The sequence below is a fragment of the Notamacropus eugenii genome, chromosome 5 (genome assembly GCF_028372415.1).
Source record: "Notamacropus eugenii isolate mMacEug1 chromosome 5, mMacEug1.pri_v2, whole genome shotgun sequence".
NCBI lineage: Eukaryota > Metazoa > Chordata > Mammalia > Diprotodontia > Macropodidae > Notamacropus > Notamacropus eugenii.
The window spans coordinates 408,423,566-408,450,991 of NC_092876.1; the positions used below are offsets into that span (position 1 = coordinate 408,423,566).

Here is a 27,426-nt window from a genome sequence, read left to right on the forward strand (position 1 = left end):
ACCTTTCCCTCTAACCTTCCTCATTTCATTGAAAACCCCTCTAGGGTAGGGCTTCTCTGAATTGCACAATCTGCTACACAAGTATAAATTATGTATGCAACGATACATTGTATCCTTAACTGCATTATCTGTATGTGCAAGTATCACCTCCCTAGCTTGTAGACTGTCATTATCATCTTTGTATCCATAGCCAAAGGTAGCACCTTAGTAAATATTTCTTTTACAAATGAATGCAGGAGCCTTTGGGTACCTGGCGCTTTTGGAGAATTTAAAGCTAGCAAGGATCCTACAAATAATTTCTTACAACTCCTTTATTTTACACACGAGGAAACCTCAAGCTTAAAGAAAGAAAAACACTAGTTATGTGCTAGTTAAGGTCTGTATTCAAACCCACGTCTCCTAACTCCAAAGCCAGCGCTTTTCCCAGCGGGGCACTGCGCTTCATTCATTTAGCCAACACGTACTGCGCACCCCGCTCTGCGCAGAACACCAGGCTTCACCCAGACGCCGGGAGGACCACGCGGCTGCCCGCATGGAGGGTGGAGTCTGGCACAGAAATGCGCAGACATGGTGCCCCCTGCTGGACTCTCCAAGGAGCGGCGCGATTCTTGGGGATCCTGATTTTTATACTTGAATCATTAAGAATTGGATAGGTTACACAACGAGCTGGGTGAGGAGGGAGGAGGGCATAAGGGCCTCCCCGCCTACTCAGGTGACCCCAGGGTTCTTCGGCGGGCGCTTCGGCCCTTATAAGGAAATCTCGCAGCTTGGGGGCAGGGCAACCAACTCGCGAAGTCTAAGCGGAAACCGGGGCGTTGTGCGCATAACCTAAATACGAAACCACGCCCTCTAGGAATTCTGCGCATGACACAGATGCTGACTCAGACGTACAGGATATTCTGCGCATGACCTAAAAAAAAAAAAAAAAGCGCCTCTCCGGCGCCCTGTGCGCATACTCCCGAGGTCCTTCCCGGACTGGCCAAACCGAGGCTGCCTAGTTTAGGGAGTGCAGCTGTTGGGGGCGTGGTCCTAGGCCGGGAATGGGATGGGTTGGCCTTGCGCCTGCGCGGTGACAACTGAGGGCTGAGGGCAAACTGGGATTGAGGAACAGAGCGCTCTGGCCTACCTGAGGGCTTTGGCGACGACATGCAGGTGAGGGGAGGGAGGGAGGAAGGGAGGAAGAGGAGCAGACGACCCCCGACCCCGGATTCCCCCGGGGCCGAGGTTTGGCCCGGATGCCCGCGGGACACGCGGCTGTGGGTGCGGCCTCGAGACCGCCGCGGGGCGTGGCGCAGGCGCAGTGGGGGAGTGTGTGGCCGCTGCTACTGCTGGCAACTCGGCTTTTAATACTGTTATTATCAGCGCTATTATTTGTCGCTTTCTGGAGGTGTGGACCGCTAGACCTAGGGCCAGGGATACGGCAATTCAAATCCAGCCTCCAGTACTTATTAGATCCTGGGTAAATCACTTCATCTCCGCCTCAGGCTCCCCATCTGTAAAATGGGGATCATGTTTTAAAATTAACTTTTTCCTGAATTACATGAAAAAATAAGATGCGGATAATTGTAAAGCAAAGCTTTAAAGCGCAGTGGAAGTGTTCGCTAGTCATTATCCAACGATGATTTAAAAAAAAAAAAAAAAAAGCTGAGTTCCAGTTTTTTGTGTGTGTGACCCTGACCGAGTCATTTAACCTCAAAGTCTGGTTCTCTATTTGAGGTTCAAGAAGTTAAAAAAATTTTTTTATAATCATTTCATTATAATTGGTTTCATTTAAAAAACCTATTAGCTTGTAACGTTTTATTTCAAAAGAATTGATTTTATTTGTATTTCTCTGAATATTTTAAAATATATAATTTATAATAAAATATTTTAAAATATTCTGAGATTTGCCATACTGATTAAAGGGTCCATGACATATAAAAAGGTGAAAAAAACCTTTTAAGTCGCAGCGAAGGTGCTGACCAGAATTAGCAGAGGTAATTTTCTCACTTATAAGATTGAAATCACAAAAACGTATCATTTGGATTTAAAAATTTTTCCCCTCAAACCAGAGGTGGGTCACCTGTGACCTGGAAACCACATGTGGCCCTCCCAGCCCTACACTTCCCAGAACAAATCCTCTTCATGAAAGGATTTGTTCTGTAAAACTTGGACTCCATCAAAAGGCCACCTGTGACTTTGAGGCTGCAGATTCCCCACCCCAAATGTCATACATTTTATTATCTGTTCCCCATTTGGAGAAACTGTAACGCTGTTGACCATAAACAAATCGAAAGTTGGAAACAATAAAGAGCAGTTAATGATAATATTAGTAATAATAGCAGCTAGCATTTGCAACAATTGCAAAGCTTGCAGAGTAGCTTTGCAAACAACCCCTGTTCTAGTGGAGGTTATTCAAGTAAATATGAAGTAATAAGACAGGTAGAACGCCAATAACTGGGGCCATCCAGAAAAGCTTCTTGTAAGAAATAGCCCCTGAGCTGCGCTTTGAAAGAAGCCTTAAGGTTTGCAAAGCACTTTACAGATGTCTCATTCTCACAGCCACCCTGGGAGATAGGTTCTTTTATTATCTCCATTTTACAGATGAGGAAATGGAGGCAGGCTGTGGTTAAGTGACTTGCCCAGTGTCTTACTACTATACTAGTGTCTGAGGCCAACTCTATTGCACCACCTAGCTGCTGCTCTGGTTGTCTTAGAGATTATTCTGTCCATTTGGAAAAAACAAACAAACGCAAAACTAGATTAATTGTAGTGGATCATTTTAAATCATGAGAGGGTAGCATACACAGAGAGCTATTCTCAGAGCCAGAGAGACTTGGGTTCAAGTCCCATCTCTGCAACTGAAGGGTGTTACTTCTCAGTATGCCCCCCACCCCACCCCCCAACTCTTAAAAAAATGCAGAAAATAGACTGACCTGCCTGGGTAGAAGGAGTTTACTCCTCTGGGAGTTACTGATATTCATGAAATCACATGTCAGATCCTGTCCCTGTCTTATATTTCTTTAGAGGAGATCTAATCATCATCTTTTTACATCTGACCAAAAAGATACTTAGAGAGGTTAAGTGATTTTGCGTGGGGTCCCAGAGAAAAGTGACAGAAGTAGGTTTTGAACCGAGGTTCTCCAGTCACAAATCCTGGGTTGCCACAGGATCCATTTTTTCTTGCAGTTTATTAACTGAAGGGAGTATATAAGGCTGAATTTTCCCTAGCTTAAAGCTTATCTCACACTTGAGAAACAGCACGCTCATAACTTTTATGGGATTTTGTTGTTTTATTGTTACTGGAGGATTCACACTTGTTAAACACTCCACAAGTGTTAACTGTTCTAGGAACTGGAAGGGATACATAATGAGCAAGCATTTAAGAGTCCCCTATGTCCCATTGGTCTAAGGATGTGGATATAAAAAACAGACAATTTCTATTTTTAAGGAGATTACTCAAGTAAATACATAGTAGTAAAAGGGAAAGACTGCCAATAACTGGGGCTGTCATGCAACGGCCCATGTGCTATACTTCGAAAGAATCGGGATTCTAAGAAATGATGTGATGCGGGAGTGCATTCTATGTGGCCCAGAGATGGGAGTGGGAACATCTAGGAGGCTATTTACACTGAAAGGGAGAGAAAATGAGTGTGGGAAAAAAGAGGTGGAAACTTGATTGTGGAGAGCTTTTAATGCCAGGTTGAGGAGTTTTTATTTTATCTCAGCAGACAGGGATTTTTTTTTTGAGTGTGTAGGGCATGGGGTGTCATAATCAGCTCTGTTTTAGAAATATAAATTTAGCTGTTCTGTAGGAGATAACTTGGAGGGAAGGTAGGGAGGCAGATCAGTTAGGAAGCTATTACAATAGCTATTACAGACCAATTAGGAAGCTATTACAATAGTTTGGGCCAGATGTGATGACTAAGTTAGGGGTTATGTAATTGTAAAGAAAAACATACATGTGGAAAATTGTTGGGATAGGAAGGACTGGATATGGGGGTTGAGGAAGAGGGAAAAGTCAAGGATGATTCCAAGATTGTGAACCTGGGCTTTGGAAGTAAGGTGATACCTTAACAGAAATGGAGAATTTTGGAGGAGGAGTGTACAGGTTTTGGAGGATGGGAGTGGGGAAGTGAGTTTGTGTTCACTATGAGGCATCCAGGTGTAGATGTCCTGTGGGCAGTTGGTAAGTTTGGACTGATATTCAGGAGATTCAGGTCAGTTCAATCATTTTCACGACTGCATTTGAGGTTTTCTTGTCATAGTTACTGGAGTGGTTCGCCATTTCCTTCTCCAGCTTATTTTAGAGATGAGGAAACTCAGGCAAACAGGGATAAGTGATTTGCCCAGGTTCACACAGCTAGTAAGTGTTTGAGGTAGGATTTGAAATCAGAAAGATGAGCCTTCCTGAGTCCAAGCCCAGTGCTCTATCTACTGAGCCACCCAGCTGCCAGGTACCCAAGTGATATTCCTCAAGATCAGATCATACCCCTATACGGTAAACTCTGTTGCCTCCTTTTTAGGGTCAGAAATAAATTTCTGTTTAGCCTTTGTAGTCGTTCACAAACTGGGCATTTAAAGCCCTTCTAGCTCACTTTTATAGCCTTTTATACATAGTTCCTCTTATACACAATATCATATCACCTCTCTCTGTGCCTTTTCCTGGGTGGTCCCCCTAGTGGAATGTGTTCCCTGTTCACCTCAGCCTCTTAGAATCTCTACTTTCCTTTAAAACTCAGCTCAAGTGCCATCTTTTTTACTGTGTCCCCCTCCTCCACCAGTGACCTGAATGCCTTCTCCTTTAAGGAATTTTTTAGTATTTTTATTTTGTATACTCATTTATTCACATGTTCCATCATGTTTTTATGTTTACAGTACCTTGTAAGATCCTTGAGAGGAGGGACTGTTCTTTTTCTGTCTTTGTATCTTTATCCCTAGCACTTAGCACAGTGCTTAGCACATAGTTTATACTTAATAAATGCTGGTCGATTGATTGAATAAATGTGCATAGCTCTTTGCTGATTACCCTCAGACTTTTTCTATCTTGAGGTCACTTTGGGCATTTTTCTGAATTTTGAGTACTGACTTTGAATTTGAGGATGGGTTTTTGTGTGAAGAGAGGTATTATTCATGATTACTTAATATTCCTGATGACCCCCCCAAAAAGAAAGAAAGAAGAGAGAAAAAAACTAATGGAACATTTAAAAAATGCACAGGGGGAGCAGAGAGAAGTTTAGAATGTTTGTCAGAATAATGTTAAAAAGAATTTTTAAAAATTACATGAACTTCCAGAGACATTTCTAGCTAAATTTCTAACCAAAATTCAAAGGTATTAAAAGGCACCCTATAAATTGAGACAATTTTACATGATCTTCCTAAAGATGCAACCTTATAAGCATTTTTACAAAGAGCGTAGAGTTAGATTGTAAATCAGTACCTGTCCTCGGGCATCTTTGACATACCTTGACATGGTATCCTTTGGACTTCCTGAGAGAATCATACCTGCTTGCGTCTCATGATTGGGGATCTCTTTAAAACCTAGATTTTCTGGCTATTGGTACGTCTTTACTCTCATATCACTTCGAGGCTTCCATGTGTATATACTTGAATTAAAATTTTGATTCTTTAATCTTAAACTGAAGATCAGAATTGAGTTAGAGAATCATATGAAGTGATTCTTCCACAGTCCCACCAGGCTAGATCATGCTCTTCCATGACTAGCTACTATTTACCATTTACTAAGTAAATGTTAGGAGATGTTTGGAGAGGAAAAGAGAGTGACAGCAAAACAAGAGAAGGCTTGGGAGCAGAATTCCTGAGAGGAGTTACATACATACTCGCCCAGGAGTATGGAAAGTAGAATGAAAGCTGAACCAAGAAAAATCGGTTGTCTGTCTATACCCCCTGTTGTAAGCCACTTCTGCCTCCTGGCCCCTACTTTGGCAATTACATCACTGGACTATTGTTAAACCTGATGTCCCTAAAGTCATCCTTGATCTTACTGTTTTAGGACCCCAATGCAGACACCGAGTGGAATGACATCCTGCGCAAGAAGGGCATATTGCCCCCAAAGGAAAGTTTGAAAGATCTGGAAAAGAAGAGGGAAGAAGAAGAAGAGGAACACATCCTTCAGCAATCAATAGGTGGGTTCAGCTCATTACCTTGATTATTCTTTATTTATCTAGGTTGGTTTGTTTTTTTTTTAAATTCAAGCACTTGTTATGGTGGAAAAAGTCTTAGATTAAAGTAGACATGAGGCTTTGGTTCTAGTACTGGTTCTGCCTCAGATCAGCTCTGTGGCTATGAATGGTTCATATTGACCTCTCTGGACCTTGGTTTGCTCATTTGTAAACTTGTGGGGATGGGAATTGGTTGCACTAAGTAATTTCTAATACCACTTACGTTGAAAAAAATTATTATTATGAACTTGACAAACATTTCTGTATACCAAGAAGGAGAGAAAAAAGATTCTACATAGAACTCTGAATTTTTATTATAGATGACTTGTACATTTTTAAAGTCTATAGTAAGTTCTTGTAAATTATCCTGCTTTCATATTTCTTTCTGAACTTCCTTTTCTTCTGTGCATTAAAAAGAAAATCAATGACATTCTTCTTTTTATTATTTTACATTTTGACCTCACTATCACTAACCCAGTACTCCCAGTTAAAAAAACAACATCAAAAAAAACACCCTCCCTCATACAACTAAGCCGCAGTCAAGAAAACAGACCCATTTTTGTCCATGTCCAGACACGCATGTCCCATTCTGCATCTCTGGTCCATTACTGTTCTTTCAGGAGGTGAATATTGTTCCTGCTTTGGAATCATTATTGATCATTACATTGGCAAGAGTTCTGGGGTTTTTCAGAGTTGTTTTTCTTCATAATATTGTAATCATCATATACATTATTCTCCAGCTTCTATTCATTTCTCTCTTTCATTTCACAAAAGTCTCCTCTGGTTTCTTTGACTCCATCCCTTTTGTCATTTCTTATGGTTTAGTGATACTCTGTTATATTCATATAGTATAATTTGTAAACCATTTCCCAGTTGATGCTATAACAAAAGGTGTTACTAAGAATATTTTTTACATATGTGAGCCCTTTTCCTTTCTTTCTTTTCTCTCTTGGGGATAGGCCTGGCAGTGGTAGGTAGCAGGTGAAAAGGTGAAAAGAGCAGTGGATGGAATGCTGCCTTGGGGTCAGAAAGACCCATGTTTAAATGCAGCCTCAGATATTAACTAGCTGTGTAATCCTATGCACAGTCCTATATACAATCTGCCTGCCTCAGTTTCCTCATCTATAAAATGCAGATAGTATCACCTGCTTCCCAGGGTTATTATTAGGATAAAATTAATTTTATATTTATATTTTATAATTTTTGTAATGCATTTTGCAAATCTTAGTGAAATATATAAATGCTAGTTATTGTTGTAGAAATATTGCTGGGCATAGGAATGTACCATTTAGTGACTTTTTGAGCACAGTTTCAAATTGCTTTCCAGAATGTTGGACCAGTGCAGCCAACAGTACATTCTCTTTCCACACCCCCTTAACTCCCTCACATCTTTGATTCCTTGGCTCCTTATGAAGATGGAGATGTTGATGGATCCTATGACTTTAGATGGTGATTTTAAAAACAGTCAGTCTAAGTTTGTTTGCTTTTACTTAAGTGTTTCATTGGCATTTTTTGATGGAAGAACTTCTAATGCATTTGCTTTTGGTGTTTATCAGCCATTTGATTGTTGATCAGTCTCGATTGAAGCTCAGAAAGATAAATGCCATGAACAAGGTCCCAAAGCTAGTAAGTATCACAGTCAAGAATGAAACCCAAGTCCAACCCTCTGACCACTGTGTCATGCTTCCTCTTTTAAGATAACTATACTTTTGAAAATTGGTTGCCCACTCTTGTGTAAATCACCAGATGATTTCTTAGACTCCTTATAGATATGTAACTTTTAATTTGAGGCTCCTTATTCCTAGATTTTTTTGAAATTGAATCAGGAAGACTAAATTTCATTCTGGGCACTCCTTACTAATGTCTTGAAGCTTTATTAAGTCTAATTCACCAAACATATAGAGTGTCTCTTATGTTCAAGGCTCAGGGTAAGGCCCTGGGGATCGAAAAGCAAACATCTACATGAATAAGTAAATACAAATACCGTAAAGTAAGTAATTTCAGGAAGAAGACAGTTCTCATAACTGGAGGGATGAGGGAGAGCATGGTGTAAGAGAAGGAACCTGGGCTGTATTTGAAGGAAACTAGAGATTCTGTCAAGTATAGTTGAAGAAGCAATACATTGCTGATGTGGGGGTACCTATTCAAAGGAGTTCATATAGAATTCACGTATGGGGAATATCTGGCAGACCAGTTTGACCTGAATAGACGAAATATCATTATAGAAGTGGATGGATGGAATGGTCTAAATATCAGACTAGGGATTTGGAATTTTATTCTAGAAACTATAGGGAGCCATTAAAGAGTTTAATAGTGAGCAGTCATAATTACCCATCATAGCCTCAGAGAAAAGATGAAAAAGTACATTCCCTGGGTGAATGAGTGGATATGGAATGGGACTTATCCTGTTTGATAGGGTCAGTTGGTTTTGCTTAATTGTTTTTCTTTATTAGAAGAGAAGGCTCATTTGATAATGACGGGGGTAGGTGGGTGATGAAGTCTGTATCCCTAAATGACAGCAGTGTCAAAAGTACAGGTTATTTAAGCAGGGACACATTGAAGAAGCTTAGGGTGGGGCATAGCCAGGTCAAGTCTGTGTTTTAGGAATATCAGTTTGGCAGCTACGTGGAGGGCATGGGAAGGGAGAAAGTGGAGACATGCAGACCAGATAGAAAGCTTTTGCAGTCGTCTTGGCCAAATGTACTTAGGTCCTGACCTGAACTCTAATAGAAGCTGCTTAAGGGGAGAAAAGGCATGGGTAGATGCAGGAGATGTGATTGAGTGATTATTGGCAATACCTGGCAACTGATTGGGGGTTGAGAGAGAGGGAATACTCAAAGATACCTTTAAGGTTATGAATCTGAGTGATTGGTGCCCACAACAGAAATAGGAAATTTGGGTCAGGCAAGTGGAGTGGGATAGGATTTCTGTTTTTAGATATTCAGGATGCCCGTGGAACATCCAGGTGGAGATGTTCTGCAAGCATTTGGTAAGACAGGATCATCAGTGTCTTTGGGAATAAATCATTTCAGCTCTGCTCGGTGTTTTCAAGTTCACAATTATTTAATTTAATTTTTGGCTTTTTAGGGGAGAAGGGGAATAGTCAGAGGTTGATAAAAGTGAGCGAGTGCATTGCTTTGAGGAAGAAGGGGAAAATAAAAGTATATTGCAAAGTAACACTGGTTTTCCATTCTTTGCTGCAGATAATTTTATCTATTGCTAATATGATTCATTTCAGTGAAGACATATGAAGACATGACGTTGGAAGAACTAGAAGAAAACGAAGATGAATTTAATGAAGAAGATGAGCGTGCTATTGAAATGTACAGGTTAGATCTGTGGGAACTATTTGGTCTTTTGTATAATGATGAAGCATATGTCCTTAGAGAAAGTAATTTGCCAGATGAGATAACATTTGGAAGGAATTATAAATTACTCTACAGTTTGCTCTCTTTTTTGTGAGACAAATAAAACCATACTCCTTGAACATAATTAATGAAAGTGTACGTACAAAACCAGTTCCAAAATAAGATTATTTTGTTATACATACAGTAGAGTCACGTCTTACATGGAAGCCAGGTCTAAAAAGGGTGGAGAACCTGCAGCCTCGTGGCCACATGTGGCCCTCTAGGTTCTTAAGGGCAGCCCTTTGAACCCAAACAGAACAAAAGGATTTGTTCTGTGAAGTTTGGATTCAACCAAAGGGCCATACTTCAGGATATAGAAGACTATATGTGGCCTCGAGGCTGCAGGTTAAGAAATTACCAGTAGTGAAAATTTTGTGTAGTCAGAATTACCCTGAGCATAGAATCCCTGAAATTGACTGTGAAGTACAGTAGCTAAGGGAAGTTGGCAATCTGGAGCCATGTCTTCAAGATAAGAATTGCAGGAGGCCTGGGTTAAGGGAGATGGGCCTAAGGCAGGGCTGGAGGGGATTTCTCTTGTTCTACCTTAGGAATGGTAGAAAGGGACACTGGGGTCCACTGGAGGGTCTTGACTTTGGATAGAGTTATGTCTCCCATCTTAGTCACTGTGGAGTGCCTGCTCAACGAGTGGAGTGGGGGGTACTCTGCCCTATTTAAGATGGACTCTTGCCACCTTGAATGGTGGACATTTGTACTGTTCAAATCATTGGAGTTTTTTGTTTTTTTTACTGAGCATATATAATTGAATTTGAGTAAGTTAAAAATTTGAGTTTGGTGAATTTCACATGTTTTTGTCTCTACCCTTCTATGTTACAGGCAACAAAGACTTGCAGAATGGAAAGCAACTCAACTAAAGAACAAATTTGGAGAAGTTTTGGAGATATCAGGGAAAGATTATGTTGAGGAAGTTACCAAAGCTGGCAAAGGCTTGTGGGTAATCTTGCACCTTTACAAACCAGGGTAAGTCAATCTTATGCTTTCTTAAAGGTATTTCTTTGCTTTTGAGGCTTTGAGTAGGCATTTTAGATTTCATTGATCAGTAGCTTAGCTAAGATTTTTTTTTTTTTTTTGTAAATAGTCTTGAGATTTTAAGACTTATTAATACTAACCCAGGCCTACGCAACCTGCAGTCCATGGACTGCTTGTGGCATGCCAAAGGATTTTGGGCAGCCCACAAAAAAAATGTAGAGAATATTTTAGCACAGCTTGTGCAGGCCTGTGCTATCCTATTCACTCCTGTTTTACTACCCATGTGAATTTTGTGAACCATTAGGTTATGAAAAATATGAAGTTCTTTTTGAACTACATGTTTACTTTAGAATAGATTTCATATTTATTATATTTATGGCTTAGCAATTTTTCTCCTACTCTCTAAAATCAAGAACTTTCCTTTTATTGAAAAATTTGATTCCTGATATATTTGCTTATGTTGAGAAACTGAGAGATCCGATAGAATTCAAGAATCAGCTAATTAGTCATTTTTGTGAATCCCTTGGCTCCTGCTGTAGTTATGTAGTAACTGACATAGTAATTTTCAACTATTTTTGCCATTTTCTATACCTCTAGATGGTCCGACCACATAAATTCTAGATTCTGAAGATTTTAGCAGGTTTCATTTAAAAAGGAAAGGATAAGTACCTTTTACATTAAAATTATGTTAATTATGTTATTTATCACATAAAATAAAATTGGATCTTGTGTATAAACTCCTTTCCTAGCATAGTATTTCAGTATGCGGGTTTTTTTTTTTGCAAGAGCTTCTTTTTACTTTTCTGTATTAATCTATTAAATCTGCTTCTTGGAAAATATGTAGCAGGTAGGAGAAGCAATCTTAAAAACTGAATTGTGAGAAGTAAAATAATTTTAAATTGACCTTAGCCAACATAGAACTCAAGCTACTGAATTGGGAGAATGAAAATACTTTATTCACTTTGTTCACATCATAGTATTGGTTTCTTTTGTTGATTTTCTATTTTACAGAATCCCTCTATGTACACTTATAAACCAGCACTTTAGTGGACTTGCAAGAAAGTTTCCTGATATGAAATTTATCAAGTCTATTTCAACAACTTGCATACCCAACTATCCTGATAGGAATCTACCCACAATATTTGTCTACCTTGAGGGTGATATCAAGGCCCAGTTTATTGGTCCTCTAGTATTTGGTGGCATGAACCTGACAAGGGATGGTAAGTAGTTATAATCTGAAAGGAGAGAAATTCCACACAAAACCTTCAAGATTTTGGGTCCCACAGTTATGATACAGTAGTGTAGCTCAGTTCATATTTGTTTTAACACATTTTTGAGAGGCAAGAAACACATGTAGTGTTTCGATCAGTGATGAGAAAAAAAATACTTTCCCATTAATGGGTGATGTATTTTGTTTGTCTTTGGTCAGCCATTAACCTACGGTAGTTGTGGTTTTTTAAAGGCTACATTGCTAAAAAATGCCACCATCAAGCCATTGCTTTTTTTTATTTGTTTACATAAGAATTTTTAGTGATAGATAATCAACAAGAATTTATTAAGGGCCTGCTGAGCTAGGCGCTATATTAGCGATAGGGCCTAGACCTGTGATTTCATTGGTAGAGGGACTTCACAGGTGAGGAATCTCTGTCCGCCGTTGATGGTTGAACCTTATCTGCAACTTAGAATCTCAGAAAATTGCCTAGCTATAGAGACAGAGGGAAACTGTTCCTGCGTTCAAGGAGCTTGCAGTTCTGTCAGGGGAGACAGTGCACATAAATAAACACACACACACACACACACACACACACACATACACACACACACACACATACACACATACATACACACACACACATACACACACATACATATACATACATACACATACACACACATAAAGAGATGCAGTGTAATTTTGGAGAAGTAGACACCATAAACTGGGAGAATCAGGAAAGGACTCATATACAGAAGGGGCTTGTGCTGTCTGAGCTTTGAAGGAAATTGGGAATTCTAAGAGGCAGAGATGATGAGGGTGAGCATTCTAGGCATAGAGATGGGAGGTGGAGTGTCATGTGTGGACAGCAAGGACACTAGTGTGGTTAGACCACAGAGTCTATGGGGGAGAATAATGTATAATAAGGCTAGAAAGGTAGGATGAGGCCAGATTGTGAAGTGATAAGTGATAATAGTTAGCATTTTAGTACTTTAAGGTTTGCAAAGTATTATTACACAAGTTATTTCATTTGGTCTTCATAACAATCATGGGAGGTAGTTGCTATTATTATGTCCATTTTACAAATGAGGAAACTGAGGTAGAAAGAAGTTAGATGATTTCCTCAGGGTCCCACAGCTCATTTGCCACCTAACTACCACCTAGCTCTTTGGCTTTAATTGTGAAAGAGAGGAGCTTATGTTTGATTCTTTAGACAATAGGAAGGCACTAGAGTTGCTTGATCAGGGAAATGACTTGGCTCAGACCTTTGCTTTAGAAAAATCACCTTGGTGGCTGTCTGGAGAATGGGATATAGTGTGGAGAGGATTGAGGCAAGGAGACCAGTTAGACTAGTGTGTGTGTGTGTGTGTGTGTGTGTGTGTGTGTGTGTGTGTGTGTGTGTGTGTTCGTCCTTCGTTGCTGAAGAAGACCATGCCATCAGAGAAATGATGACTTGATTTGCACTTGACTTTGTTTTGAGTGAGGGAGAGCTGTGCAGGTCACCAGGCTCACTTCTCCTCCAGAGCCATCTGAATCCAGTGACCATATTCATCAGGATGACTGGAGATGAGCCAGGATGAGGCAGTTGGGGTTAAGTGACTTGCCCAAGGTCACACAGCTAGTGAATGTCAAGTGTCTGAGGTGAGATTTGAACTCAGGTCCTCCTGACTGCTGCAGTGGTGCTCTATCCACTGCACCACCTAGCTGTCCCTCAATTATTGTAATAGTTCAGGCTGGAAGAAACAAGTACTGATGCTGAGATGGTGACTGTGAATGGAAAGAAGGGGATAGAGATGAAAGAGGTTAGGAAATTAGAAATGAGATTTGGCCACTGATAAGCTATGTGGAGTGAATGACTAAAAGAATGGTGGTTCCTTTAATAGAAATAGAGAAATTAAGAAGAGGATTGGGGAAGGGCATGGGGAAAAATGAGTTCTGGTTTGGATTTGTTGAGTTTGACATGCCAGTAGGACAACTGGTTTCAAATTCCAGTAGGAAGTTAATTACAGAACTGATGCTCAGGAGAGGCTAGGGCTGGATATATCAGTGTGGGTGTCATCGGCATAGAGCACGGGTGGGGAACCTGTGACCTCGAGACCACACATAGCTCTCTAGGTCCTCAAATGTGGGCCCTTTGACCAAAACTTCATAGCTTGGATTCCAAGGGCTGTACTGGAGGACCTAGAGGGCCACATGTGGCCTTGAGGCTGTGTCATAGATGATAAGTTCACTTTTTGGGGAGACCAAAGAAAGAAAAAAAGGAAGTTGAGAGAAGTGAGGAGAGACTGAGATAGGCATACTAAACTTTTGTCACATTGTAATTCCTGACAAAATCCTGCTAGATGTTATTCTTAATGCTAACAATCATATGAAATTTTACTGAACACATTATATTTTTACATATATACAGACTGAGATAGGTATTGGACCTATGATTTCATTGGTATGGAGAATACTTCCTTGAGGAAAATTCCCTCTACCCCTACTTTAATAAAGTTAGCTGCTTCTTTGCAACTTACAGTCTTAAAGAGTTGCCTTGAATACTGAAAGTGTTTCTTGTGCCACGTCACACAGCTGGTATATATTAGAGGCAGGGTTTGAACCCAGGACCCCTGGCTTTGAAGTCAGTTCTCTATCCACTATGGTAGACTGGCTTTTTACAGACTATTATTTATTTATAAAGATTGAAGACTACATATGCTTTTTATTTTTCCTAAGTTTTTAGCATGAAGAGCAGAATTGTGATAGTATTTAAGGTCTCAAATGTGGTAGAATGTGGGAGTTGCTCAATTTTAGTAGGTGAGATTTCTTGAATGGGAGAAGACTTCTTTGGCATTTTATAGACATGGTTAACCTTTCCTACTGTTTCTAATTAAAATAGGTATGACGTAGCAAGGCATCTGTTCTGCCAAAAAACTGTTGAGTCCAGTGCAGATCTTTCAGCTACATACAAAATTAATACCTGTAGTAGCCTTTTATGAAATCTTTCATAAAAACTAGTGGTTAAAGAGTCACAGATTTTAAATGAAGCTTTGTGTAGTATGACACCATTTTATTCTCAGGGATCTGAGTTGAACTTCCATAATCACCTAGGTACCTACAACTGAAAATATTGACTAAAGCATTCTGTAGAGATTGAAAAATGAATTCAGTTATACAGTGTCAGATTTCATTCATGGTGCTTTATTAGTGCATCACCGTATGAATTCAATTTAAAGACTAACAACACTATTTTGTTCCAATTATACATGCAGAAACACAGAATAGATTCTCTCTGAATTTTTCCTTCTACAGTACAGAAATAAATCATTTAGTTTTGCTTCAGGAGGGCCCACCACCGCATGGAGAGCTCACTCTGATTGTAAATCTCAGAGAGAAAATAGTAACGATAGCTTCAGCAACCAGTTTTTCCATTTCTTAATTGAGTTTTTCAGTCACTAGGACGTATGTATTGATTCAGGCTGGTAATCGTGAAATTCAGTCATCTTTATGACAAATTTTTCTGTTTCCCTTTGATGCTAAGTTCAGTGAATTACTTGAAAACAAGAAAATAGCAAGTTTGATAATTTTTTTCTAACTGGAATTAGATTTAAACATTGCCAGCAAGATAGAGGAAACATTCTTTTGTTGTGTAGAATTACTGTCTGTTTTTCTCTGAGAAGTTAGTTGTTCAATCTAAGAAACTGTTGAGCCTAGAGAAAAATAATTTTATCTTCTTATTTTCATGTAGATTTGGTATTATTATCTTTTCCTTATTAACAGTTGTGATTTTTTTTTAATAGTGCTTTTCAGCTTAAGCTAGCTGTGGTTTCCATGTGGGAAATGTTTTACAAATTTGAATGAACTATCTCAGCAAGAAAATAAATTCATTTGCTTTTCCCCCCTTTTATCTTACAGAACTGGAGTGGAAACTTTCTGAATCTGGAGCCATCAAAACTGATCTAGAGGAAAATCCCAAGAAACAGATTGAAGATAAATTGATGTCCTCAGTCAGGTGCTCTCTTCCAACAAAGGAAGAAAGTGATTCAGAAGATGACTAATTTCCTTATTTTTTTATTCCTTTACCGAACATTCTTGGAATGGTGAACTTCTCTAGAATTTTTTAAACTTGAAAAACAGAAATAAAATCTTTTTATTAGAAAAAAATGTTTTTTAACCTTTTAAAAATTAAACTCAAAATTTATCATGCCTTAGAAATAATGGATGCTGGATATCTTATTATATCTTTAAGAACAATGACACATAGTACCGGAGGTTTTTAAAAAATAAATGACAAATTAATATATCATGGCAAATAATTTCAGTTTATTTCTCATATTTTATAGCAAGTATAACTAAGTATGCATTTATTTCCATGTAACTATGCTATAAAATTAATTTGGAGAGTTCTTTTTCTCTTTGTGAGTAAAATACACAGAACATTTTTTCAACTGGATTTTGTGAACACATTGTGGGATTTTTTTTTAAAAATCATTTATTTATTTATTTTTAGTTTTCAACGTTCTCTTCCACAAGATTTTGGGTTGCAAATTTTTCCCCTTCCCTCCCCTCCACCCACTCCAAGACATTATGCATTCCAATTACTCCTTTCCTCAGTCTCCCTTCTATCACACCTCTCCCTTCTCTCATCCCCTGCCCCTCTTTTTTCCTGTAGGCAAGATAGAATTCTGTTCCTCAGATTTTCCAGTTGCATTTAAAAACAATTTTTAACATTCGTTTTTAAAACTGAGTTCCAACTTCTCTCCCTTCTTCCCTCCCCACCCATCCCCACTGAGAAAGCATGTAATCTCATGTAGGTTATACATACATAGCCATGAAAAACACTTTTATAACAGTCATGGTGTAAAAGACTAATTATATTTCCCTCCATCCTATCCTGTCCCCCATTTATTCTACTCTCTCTTTTGACCCTGTCCTACCTCAAAAGTATTTACTTCTAATTATCCCTTCCTCCCATTTGCCTTCCCTTCTATCATTCCTTCCCCCACAACCCCCTGCTTATCCCCTTCTCCCCTACCATCCTGTAGTGTAAGATAGATTTTTCATACCAAGTTGAGTGTGCATGTTGTTCCCTCCTTAAGCCACATCTGTTGAGAGTATGGTTCACTCTTTCCCTCTCACCTCCCCGTTCTTCCCCTCCATTGAAAAAGCTTTTTCTGACCTCTTTTATGTGAGAGATAATTTACCCCATACTATTTCTTCCTTTCTCCTCCCAATATATTCCTCCCTCACCCCTTAATATTATGTTTTTAGATATTATCCTTTCATATTCAACTCACCCTTTGCTCTCTGTCTGTATGTATATAATCCCTCCAAATACCCTAATACTGAGAAAAGTCTCAAGAGTTACAAATATCTTGCCTGTAGGAGTGTAAACTGTTCAACTATAGTATGTTCCTTATGATTTCTCTTTCCTGTTTACCTTTTCATTCTTTTGATTCTTGTGTTTGAAAGTGAAATTTTCTGTTGAGCTCTTGTTTTTTCATAAAGAATGCTTGAAAGTCCTCTATTTTATTGAATTACCTTTTTCCCCCTGAAGTATTATACTCAGTTTTGCTGCGTAGGTGATTCTTGGTTTTAATCCTAGTTTCTTTGACCTTTGGGATATCATATTCCAAGCCCTTCAATCTCTTAATGTAGAAGCTGTTAAATCTTGTATTACCCTGATTATGTTTCCACAATACTCAAATTGTTTCTTTCTGACAGCTTGCAATATTTTCTCCTTGACTTGGGAGCTCTGGAATTTGACTACAATATTCCTAGGAGTTTTCCTTTTTGGGATCTCTTTCAGGAGGCAATCATCAATTCTTACAGTATCCATTTTACCATCTGGTTCTATAATATTACTTCAGTTTTCCTTGATAATTTCTTGAAAGATGATTTCTAAGCTCTTTTTTTGATTATGACTTTCAAGTAGTCCCAGTGATTTTTAAATTATCTCTCCTGAATTTATTTTCCAGGTCAGTTGTTTTTCCAATGAGGTATTTCACAGTCTGCTATTGTTTCATTCCTTTGGGGTTTTTTTAATAGTTTCTTGATTTCTCATAAAGTCATTGGCTTCCATCTGCTCCATTCTAGTCTTTAAGGACTTATTTTCTTCAGTGAGCTTTTGGACCTCCTTTTCCATCTGGCCAATTCTGCTTTTTAGGGCATTCTTTTTATTGGCGTTTTGGATCTCTTTTGCCATTTGAGTTAGTTTATTTTTTAAGGTGCTATTTCTTCAGCATTTTTTGAGTCCCCTTTAACAAGCATTTGACTCATTTTTCATGATTTTCTTGCATCATTCTCATTTCTCTTCCCAATTTTTGATGTATTTCTCTTACTTGATTTTCAAAGTTCTTTTTGAGCTCTGCCATGGCCTGATACGAATTCCTATTTTTCTTGGAGGCTTTGGATCGAGGAGCTTTGACTTTGTTGTCTTCTGTTTGTGTATTTTGATCTTCCTTGTCACCAAATTAAGATTCTGTAATCTGATTCTTTTTCTGGTTTTTGCTCCTTTCCCCAGCCAATTACTTCACTTTTGAGCTTTTTGTCAAGGTAGTTCTCTGCATCCAGTGATGGTGGGGGAATATACTGTCAGCTGCTTGATCTCCCCACAATCTGTTGGTCTGGAGCTCCAGAAACAGCTGCTGCTGCTGCCTCTGCCTCAGCTGCTGCTACTGCCTCTGCCCTAGCTGCTGCCTCTGCCTCAGCTGCTGCTACTGCCTCTGCCCCAGCTACTGCCTCTGCCCCAGCTGCTACTGCAGCTGTTGCAGTCTCCTCCACGCCCTCTGCCTCCCAGGGGCTGGTTTGGGGTCAGGGCCCAGACCACTCTACTCTCTCACACAGGTCCCACAGTTTTTTCCCACTGAACTTCCAATTTGTCCTTGGCATTTTGGGAGTTGTGAAATCTGGAAACCGAGGCCTGCTCAGGTCCTGTCTGTGCTGGTGTGACCTATGCTGGACTGTTGTGCTCTGCTCCCATTGACCTTCCAGTCTGTCTTGGGCTAGAGATTTGCTCCAGTCCTTCATTCTGTGGGTTCTGCAGTTCCAGCAGCTCCAGAATTTGTTTAGAGTCATTTTTTACAGGCATTTGGCTGGGTTTGGGGGGAGAGCTCTTGAAATCCCTGCTTCTACTTTGCCAACTTGGCTCTGCCTCCTAGTTATTACTTTTATTATTTGTAGCAAGTTACCTCAAAGATTTAACCTCTGTAAGAATATATGGTTCTTCCAGATTGAGGTCTTTGATCTAAAAACTTTATATTTGCAGCTTCTTGTGGCAGTATTGTTTCCAGACATTGGTTAAATATGGTTTTCTGTCTGCATGGCCGTCCGTGCTCTCACTTATATGTGCTCAGAACAATATTGTTGGGATTTTTTGTTTTAATCTCTAGATACTCACTGAACTGATGCTCTCCTCAGCATTTAACAGAATTAAATGGAAACAGGAAATTGAACAAGGGGGTTTTTACAGTATATGGTATACCCTTGGTAACTAAAGATTAGAAAAACAATTCCTTTTTCATTCAGCCCTTGAAAGTATTACTCTTATTACTAGTTTGAACCTTAAAATATGAATGAAATCAAGTAATGGGCCTGAAGTTTTTCCTGTTTACATCAAAAAGTTGACTTTATTTTCACTTAAATGAGTAATATTTCATTAGAAGTGTTACAAGCAGTTATGACTCATTTTCTTTGTAAGATTATATGTCAGCGAGAGAAGTATTCGTATATTTTTATATGAACAAATACACATTTCACAAATGTATACGTTTTTATAGCATAATAGATTTAAAACTAGAAGATCCCGACCCATCACACCTTTCATGCCACCCCTTTTTTTACAGATAACATAGGTACAGAGAGGGGAAAGTCACCACATGGGTGGGGTGGGTGGCCAAGCCAAGATTCAAGCTCAAGTCACCTGACTTCAAATCTAGAGCTCATTCTTCTGTATCACTATACTTTTGTGCAAGGACACATTAGCAGTTAAGAACTGTGCAAGAGAAGAAGCATCAGGGATGTTATCAGAGAATATATTTGGAAAAGAAATTAGGGCAGTTAATGTGACAGCTGGAGAACTAGTGGACCGTCTACTTGCTGTCTTTCTCTGAGTATTGTCAGCTGAATTGGAGGAAAAACTTTGCATGTTGAATAGACTCTCTGAAAAATTTCTAGGAGGGTGTGGACAAGACAAGACATGGATGGGGTTGTGATTTTTATCTTTGAGGAGAGTAGTGACCTATTCAGAAGATCAGAAAGTCCTTGAAGTATTGAAGTACCTTTTAAAGGCTTTTTTTTCCCATGAGATCTTAATCATGGATTAAAATGAACATTGTATTATTTCTTATATTCCTAGCTTATCAGCTGAGATAAAGGGTTTCTTTTTTTGGTTTGTCTTTTAGTAGATGACATTTAAAAGGAACGCTGTGGGAAGAAGGAAGGTGAAAAGTTTGAATCCTATTTTGTTTGAGTGCTATAATTAAATTTTACTTCAAAGAAAAGAGTGGGCTGCAGTCTGAAGGGGGAACGGCATCCACAGGGATAGAAACGATTGGCTGCATTGTGCTCTTGGAACCCACAGAGTATAATTCTTACTGCTTGCTATGCTCCTTAGAATTTAGATAAGTGTGAAAACTGCATCTCAGTCTCCCTTCTATTGCCTTTCTTGCCAATTACCCTGAATATCTGAAGGCTCTAGTAAAAAATCAGGTCCCAATAGGTCTTTGATCAGTAAGATCAGTTTGACCAAATAGAATATTGGAATTCATGCATTGTTTCATTAAGGGGATTGAGTAATTCAGCCACTTACTGATACTACTTTTAAACTTAAAATAGCTCATTCAGATGTCACGTTTCTGTCTTATAAAAATACATGCTTTAGATCACTTCCTGTAGCTTCATCCTCTACCAAGAGCATCGCTCTTTAATATTCTTTACCATTTACATTATTTCTGTTTAACATTATAGCATATTATACCCTCATAATGCTCAGAGAATTGATTCCTACCCATTAAGCCCACCATCTAACTCAACAAATGCCTGTCAGAAGTTATTTTGAAGTGACAGGGAAGTACATAGTAACGTTCAGTATTACTTTTAGGCTGTCTTCTGGTGGTCTGTGGAAAGGGTTTAATAGAAAAGGTGAGGGAGATGATTATGAAGTTAATAGGAAGGTTTGGTTCAAACCATTGGAAATGGAGATAAGTGGGAAAGATTTTAAATCTTTTTATATTTGAAATTTACTTTTATCCTGAATTTCTTACAACAATCCTATGAGACTCAGTTTTGACCTTCTTATTTTATAGAGGAGCCATTAAAAAGTTTCTAAATTCCAACAGAGTTGCAACTAAATTAGAATTCACTGTCCTTCAAATCCCAGTTCTGCTACTAGCCACAGAGGATGCAATGCAAACAGAACTGTCCCAGCAGGAAGAATTTTAGAGCAGTAGTTCTAGACATAAAAGGTCATGGAAAAAGTAAAGGAAGAAAGGTTATTTCTAAAAACAAGTCATGGTTTTTAATAAGTGGTTGAACTTATAATTTAACAACTTTAAATGAACATTTCTTCATTCATAGCAGATAGAGAACTGCCCGCAGAACCAGGAATACCTGAGTTCAAGGACTGCTTCTGACATATACTGGCAGCGTGGCTCTGGGCAAGTCATTTAACCTCTAAGCAATCTAGGTAGTGTTCTTTAAGACTACATAAGTTTCAGAGAAGGTGTCAACCTACATAGAGTGAGTTCCCTCATGATGAAATGATCTCTATCTGTGAAATCACAGGGCCAGTCTCTATCTCTAATTCACTTACATAATCTCATTTTTTTTAAAGTACTTTGTAAGTAAACCAGTCTAATTATATGTGAATTGTAGGCCTTACTTTGGAAATATTTTTCTTGCAAAGTAGTTTTGGACTGCTAAAGAGGATTATCTGTTACACAGAAAAGTAATGACCTTTCTGACCATCAACATGAGTTCTTGATTTACAATCTATGGCAGATTGTCCCTTAAGCACATACTCTAGTGGAGGTGGTTTTAAGACATGTCTAATTATATATTTTGTTCTTTTAAAAAGTCACAAATTACTTCTTCAGTAAACCCTCCTTATGCAATGAAATTTAGTAAAATTAATGGAAAAAAAGTAGATCAAAGAGAGCTTTATTACTAAAGCATCAAAAGGACCACCTGTTAAAGCAAATAGCGCCAGGTGGTGGGCCCTGAAACATGTATTATGAGCTTTTAGTGTATAGTATATGACTGAAATTGTGGATGTTATACCAGGACTGAGAGATCTACATATAGCTGCCTGAGGCACTGAGAGTTTATGCCATGCCCAGGGTCACACAGCCAGTGTGGGTCAGGGGGAGGATGGTCTTCTTGCCCAAGACCAGTCCCCCGTCCAATATTTCATGTTGGTCTTTGCTTTGGTATAGCACATTTTTTCTGCTGGTACTGCCCTTGCTTAGAATAGTTTAAGAATTTTTCTATGAACATTGTCTTTGGGCTTTGTAGCGCATTGTTTTGAATATTCTAAATGGTAGAAAATCTTCATCCTTTCAGGATATATTTGATTTTTGGAAACAACTTGAAGTCCCCAAGTAAGGTGAACAAGATTGGATGATCAAGCTGAACAATTCCATTTTTATCAAAAAAAAGATGTATATGAAGGAATAAGACTAGGTTTCTTATGCAATTCATTAACTGAGTCTAAAGGCAAATCTAGATCTGCAGATGTTTTGGACAATACCAGCATTTTTAAAAATAAATATGTGGTACCCAATGTGACTACAGACCTACCCCCATATAAGGTTGCCTCTGCCTCAGTTTTCTCAACAGTAAAATGGGAATAATAACACCTCCTTCCCAGGGTTTTTTTATGAGGATCAAATGAGATAATGTGTATAAGGCACTTAGAAGAGTTCCTGGCATGTAGTAGGAGCTTAATAAATGTTTTTTCCCTTCCTCACCTTCATTAAATATTTTATTTAAACCATGCTATACCCTGAAGTTGGGGTTTCTTTTATGACATCCTTAAACCAACCCCCAGAGAACAGTACTACTCAGCCTTGGTGCCTAGTTTGAGGCTTTGTGCTTCACTTAGGGGGTTAAATATTAGAGATATAAAGCATTAAATAAAAAAATCTTTCAAAAATTACTCCTATAATGAAAACAGGAGTCTTAACCATAATCCTAAATATATAAAGCCCCCTATTATTCCAGGAAAGAAGATGGCTCCACATCACCCCTCCTAGGCCTGGTTGGACATATTTGAACATGAGGCAATTAGACATCCCATTTCCTGGTGAGCAAGAGAAGAGGTCTGAAAAACAAGACCCCTACTTCTTGTATAGGGGTACATTCTCAATCTCTCTCTCTGTCTCTGCGTGTGTATGTCTCCGTGTCTCCCCCTCTGTTTGTCTCTCTCTGTCTCTGTCTCCCTCCATATGTGTGTGTGAGTGTGTGTGTGTATGTATATATATATATAAAATGACAGAAGGAAACAAACATTATATACATATATACATACACATAAATATACATATACATATATATATATATGACAAGGAAACAAACATTAAGCACCTACTACGTGTCAGGCATGTTCTAAGTATTTTGCACATATCTCATTTAATCTTTGCAACAATCCTGAGAGGTAGGTGCTATTATTATCTTTATATAATAGATGCGGAACCTGAGGTAGACAGAGAGGTTAAGTGACTTGACCAGGGTCACATAGCTAGTAAGTATCTGAAACTAGATTTGAACTCAGATCTTCCGGACTCCAGGTCCACTGTACAGCCTCTGTGTCTATATATAAGAGTAGATATATATTTATAAAGGCAATGCGATGAAACCTCTCAGTTCTTTTCCTTCACTACCCCTTACCCTTGGCAATATTATAGTTGGCAACTGGTATTTTCTATCTATTTGATGGAAAGGAGACAATAGAACACTCACTATTTTCAAAATGATTCCCTCATTACCTCATTCCCTTTAGAATGTATCTGGATTTTTGCCCTGGTCTTGGAAGCTCCAGATATACCCTGCCTTTTCCACACGTCTAACTAGAATTCAGTACTTTTCCATCATTCTGTTCCTATACTTTCCTCCAGCTCTGTACAATAAACTGACTGTGTTTCCCCCCCTAGGTTTTGTTTGCACAAATCCTTTTAAATTTCATATGATCAAAATTGTTTATTTTATCTCCTTTGATTCTCTGTCCCTTGTTGGGTTACAAACTCCTCTCCTCTCCATAGATTATAAAGGTCATTTCTTGCTCATATAATTTACTTTTAATGTGACCTTCTGTTTCTTAAGTCAGGTAGATAGCATCTTTCCTGTCTGCTGAGTCCCATTGTTGACTTATAATGAGCTTGCATTCTCCTTAAAAAACCCAAATCTTATTGACTGTCTCCTCTAGGGAGCCTACTTCTTAAAGAGTGGTGGTGAGTCTCCCATTACTGGAGATCTTCAAATGAAATTTGTATGACTATTTGTGAGGGATGTTATAGGGTCTTTTTCTTCTGGTCTTTTTCCTAGATGCCTTTTGGAATCCCTTCCAACTCTACAATCCTGTGACTAGAGAAGTTTTTAATCTGAATGTGGATTTTGTTAGTACTCTTGAGTTTCAACACCCTAATTGGGAAGGAATGGACCTCTGGCATTCTGCTATATACTTCCGTTTGTAATAAATTGCATGGTACAAATTCTTGAAACTTGATACAATGGAAGAAGTTTCCAGAGTCAGAAAACCCTGAACTCAGATCCATTCACAGATTAGAGTAAGATCTGCTTGATTTCAAACAAGTCACTTAAATCCTTGTGGACCTCAGTTTCTCCATCTTGAAATGAAACAGGTTAGACCAGACGTCCTCTGAGGATCCTGTGTTCTATTCACCTACCTGGTCCAGGATTGAAAAGGTAAGATTTTGGTAAGTGAATCTTGTCAGATTTTTGGGAAGTGTTGCATCACTTAAAAAAACCAACAACCAGGAAGAATATCTTCAAAATAGCATCAAAAAAAAGTAAGTGAGAAGAAATATGTTGCTAATGAAACAGAAGAATAGCAGCCTGTTTATAATTGCCTTTATTATGATTTGATGTGTGTAACATTAAAAGTACTGATTTTTATATTAAAATTATTAAGCTTATTATTTTGAATAAGTTCATGAAATTAGGATTTTCATATTTACATTCTGATATATACTTTTTCTCCTTTATCCTTTCTTAGTTGCTTCACACTTAAAGACATTAAGAAATATAGCATTTTTCATATGTATAATTGATATCATAATGGGTGGGGAAGGGATAGGATAAAGGGAGGGAGAGAAGCTAGAACTCAAAATTGAAAAATTAAAGAATGTTAAAGATTAATAAATAAATAAAGAATAAAGAATAAATAAATAAAGATTAATAAATTTTAAAAAAAGAAGTATTTCATTGTCTAGCTCATTGTCTTGTACTTTACTAGTTACTTATCATGGAAACCTTTCAAAAAGTCCTACTTGTGAATTGGATGTTCTCATAGATTTATTGTCAATCTCTTTTCTAACTTCCACAAAAAGTTATGTATAATTTTATATTAAGTTTTCCTGATTAATTAAATAACTCATATTAATTGATGTTTCTGAGTCCAGTGTTCTACTCACTAGACCATACAGGCTATGTGGGATAGTGGATAATGAGCCAGTCTTGAAACCAGAAAAGAGGGATTGAATTCCTACCATCATTTAACTTGGCAGCCTGTCCTCTAGGCAATTCTCAAAGACTTGGGAGTTCCTATTCCAGTGAAATCACAGGTTCAATCCCAGTCTCTATCCCCCTAATAATTGCAAAGTTAATAGTGAATATTCAGTGTTTCGGTGCTATAAGATCAAATTTCACTACAAGTCTTAATTTATTGGTCCATAATCTAAATTACAAACAATAGATTACATTAGGAAATAAAAAAAAGATGTACCAACATGGAATAGTCAGTTGGATTGTCTAACAGCATTGAGAGTTCAAATTTTTTTTTAAAATCTACTTTTTAGAAGGCTCAAGGGATGAGATGAAAATATTCACAGTCAGGAACAGGAAGACACATATCATCAGGTACAAAATATGTTCTGCCTATTGTTATGTTTGGATGATCATGAGAGAGAAAAAAATGCTATCAGATGGTAAAAGGAAAACAGTAGATTAAGTCTTCTGAACTTGAGAGAATGGTGCCCTTTTGGATTTCCTTTTGAATATTTTCTTAATTTGTCTCAGCACAGCCTGGTTATATTCTTCTGAGTTATATTCTTGGCAACTAAAAACCTTATGAGAATGAACTTTTGGAATTGGTGAATACATTTTTATGTTCTCGAAACAGTAAACAAATGACTCAGGGGAAAATCTGCATTGAAAGTGAGTTCTGACTCATGTACAATCTGCTCCTAATGATTTTAGAGTTATTTAGCTTATACCAGACCAGCCTAATTCCTCCTATAGTTTTCCCAGTATTGGCTTCTATTCACCAGCTTCCATATTTATGTACTCCCCATTGTCTAATACATACATACATGCATACATACATGCATATGTATGTCTATGAATATGTATTTTAATGAAATCAACAAGAGTGTAACAGTTCTGACCATTTGTCATTTTCTAGAAAGCTAGTTGAATGGCCTTTGATGGTTGATACAGGAAGTGAATTTTAAATTAGGCTTGTTTCATTTAAGGTTTTTGTTTGTATTATAATGACAATGGAAAAAATTTGGTTAACACTAAATTGTTTTTATTTCCTTACCCAAGTTAGTAGGAGATTCTTCTGGGTGAAATGCTTAACACAATGGTGCCCAGATCAATCACATACAATTAGTTTGGGGATTTTTAGGGGATTATGTTTCACTTTTCTGAGACTAAACATAAAGAGGGAGTTTGTTGAAGGTAAGCTTGTAATATTTTTGTTTGTTTTAGTCCTATCCAACCCTTCATTTGGGGGTTTCTTGGCAAAAGTACTAGAGTGGTTTGCCATTTCCTTCTTCAGTTTATTTTACAGATGGGGAAACTGAGGCAAACAAGGTTAAGTCATTTGCCCACGGTCACAGACTTAAGAAGTGTTTGAGGCTGGATTTGAACTCAAGTCTTTCTGACTGCAGGTCCAGTGCTCTATTCACTGCATTATCTTTCTACAAAATCAGTTTTTAGACCAGGGTTTGTTGGTAGAATGTTGTTTGTGTGTGTATGAAGAGGTTAAGGGTGATGGGGAACCCCAAAATACCGATAGTCCGGGTCATGCTCGAATGAATTCAACTCAAGCCTTCTTAAAGCCAAAGAAAACAAAGTTTATTAAAGATTCGCCAAATTGGGTTGCCTCTTAAGGAACCTAAGCATTTATAACGCTTGTATTCACAAGCAGGCCAGATAGAATCCCAGCTAGACAGAGTCTGAGCTGGATTGAATGTGAGCACCTTCATGGAGGCAAGGTGGGACTTAAATACAGAAAAGCGTGTGAGAGGGGTCTGGGGGGTGGGGTGATCTGGTAGTCCAGGGTGATGGGAGGAGGGGTTTAGGAAGGGTCTTAAGGAGAAGTCCAAGGAGGGTCAAAGGCTGGAAACACCTGGAGGCTATCAGGAGACAAGAGTAGGAGGCAGACTAGGGGGTGCCTAGGTGGGAAGCAGGTGGGGCAATCCAGAGATCTTGATAG

At 38.3% G+C, this 27,426-nt stretch overlaps 1 protein-coding gene across 2 annotated transcripts; it reads left to right on the forward strand.

Annotated features, from left to right (window-relative positions):
• The first annotated feature begins 917 nt into the window (after positions 1-917).
• Positions 918-16,053, forward strand: PDCL3 (phosducin like 3). 2 transcript variants are annotated; one of them, XM_072614674.1, is made up of 7 exons: positions 951-1,152; positions 5,993-6,125; positions 7,718-7,787; positions 9,400-9,490; positions 10,403-10,546; positions 11,567-11,775; positions 15,666-16,053. In XM_072614674.1, coding segments are annotated over exons 3-7 (588 nt in total). In that variant the 5' UTR covers positions 951-1,152; positions 5,993-6,125; positions 7,718-7,786; the 3' UTR covers positions 15,809-16,053. The 2 variants fall into 2 exon arrangements, with proteins under 2 accessions (XP_072470774.1, XP_072470775.1); XM_072614673.1 differs by lacking the exon at positions 7,718-7,787 and having other exon boundaries at positions 918-1,152.
• Positions 16,054-27,426: the final 11,373 nt, after the last annotated feature.

What these genes read in the sequence shown, in the direction of transcription:
- PDCL3 (XM_072614673.1), top strand. An exon ending in TTGCACCTTTACAAACCAGG is followed by an intron (nt 10,547 to 11,566) that starts GTAAGTCAATCT and finishes TCTATTTTACAG; the next exon opens with AATCCCTCTATGTACACTTA. An exon ending in CATGAACCTGACAAGGGATG is followed by an intron (nt 11,776 to 15,665) that starts GTAAGTAGTTAT and finishes TTTATCTTACAG; the next exon opens with AACTGGAGTGGAAACTTTCT.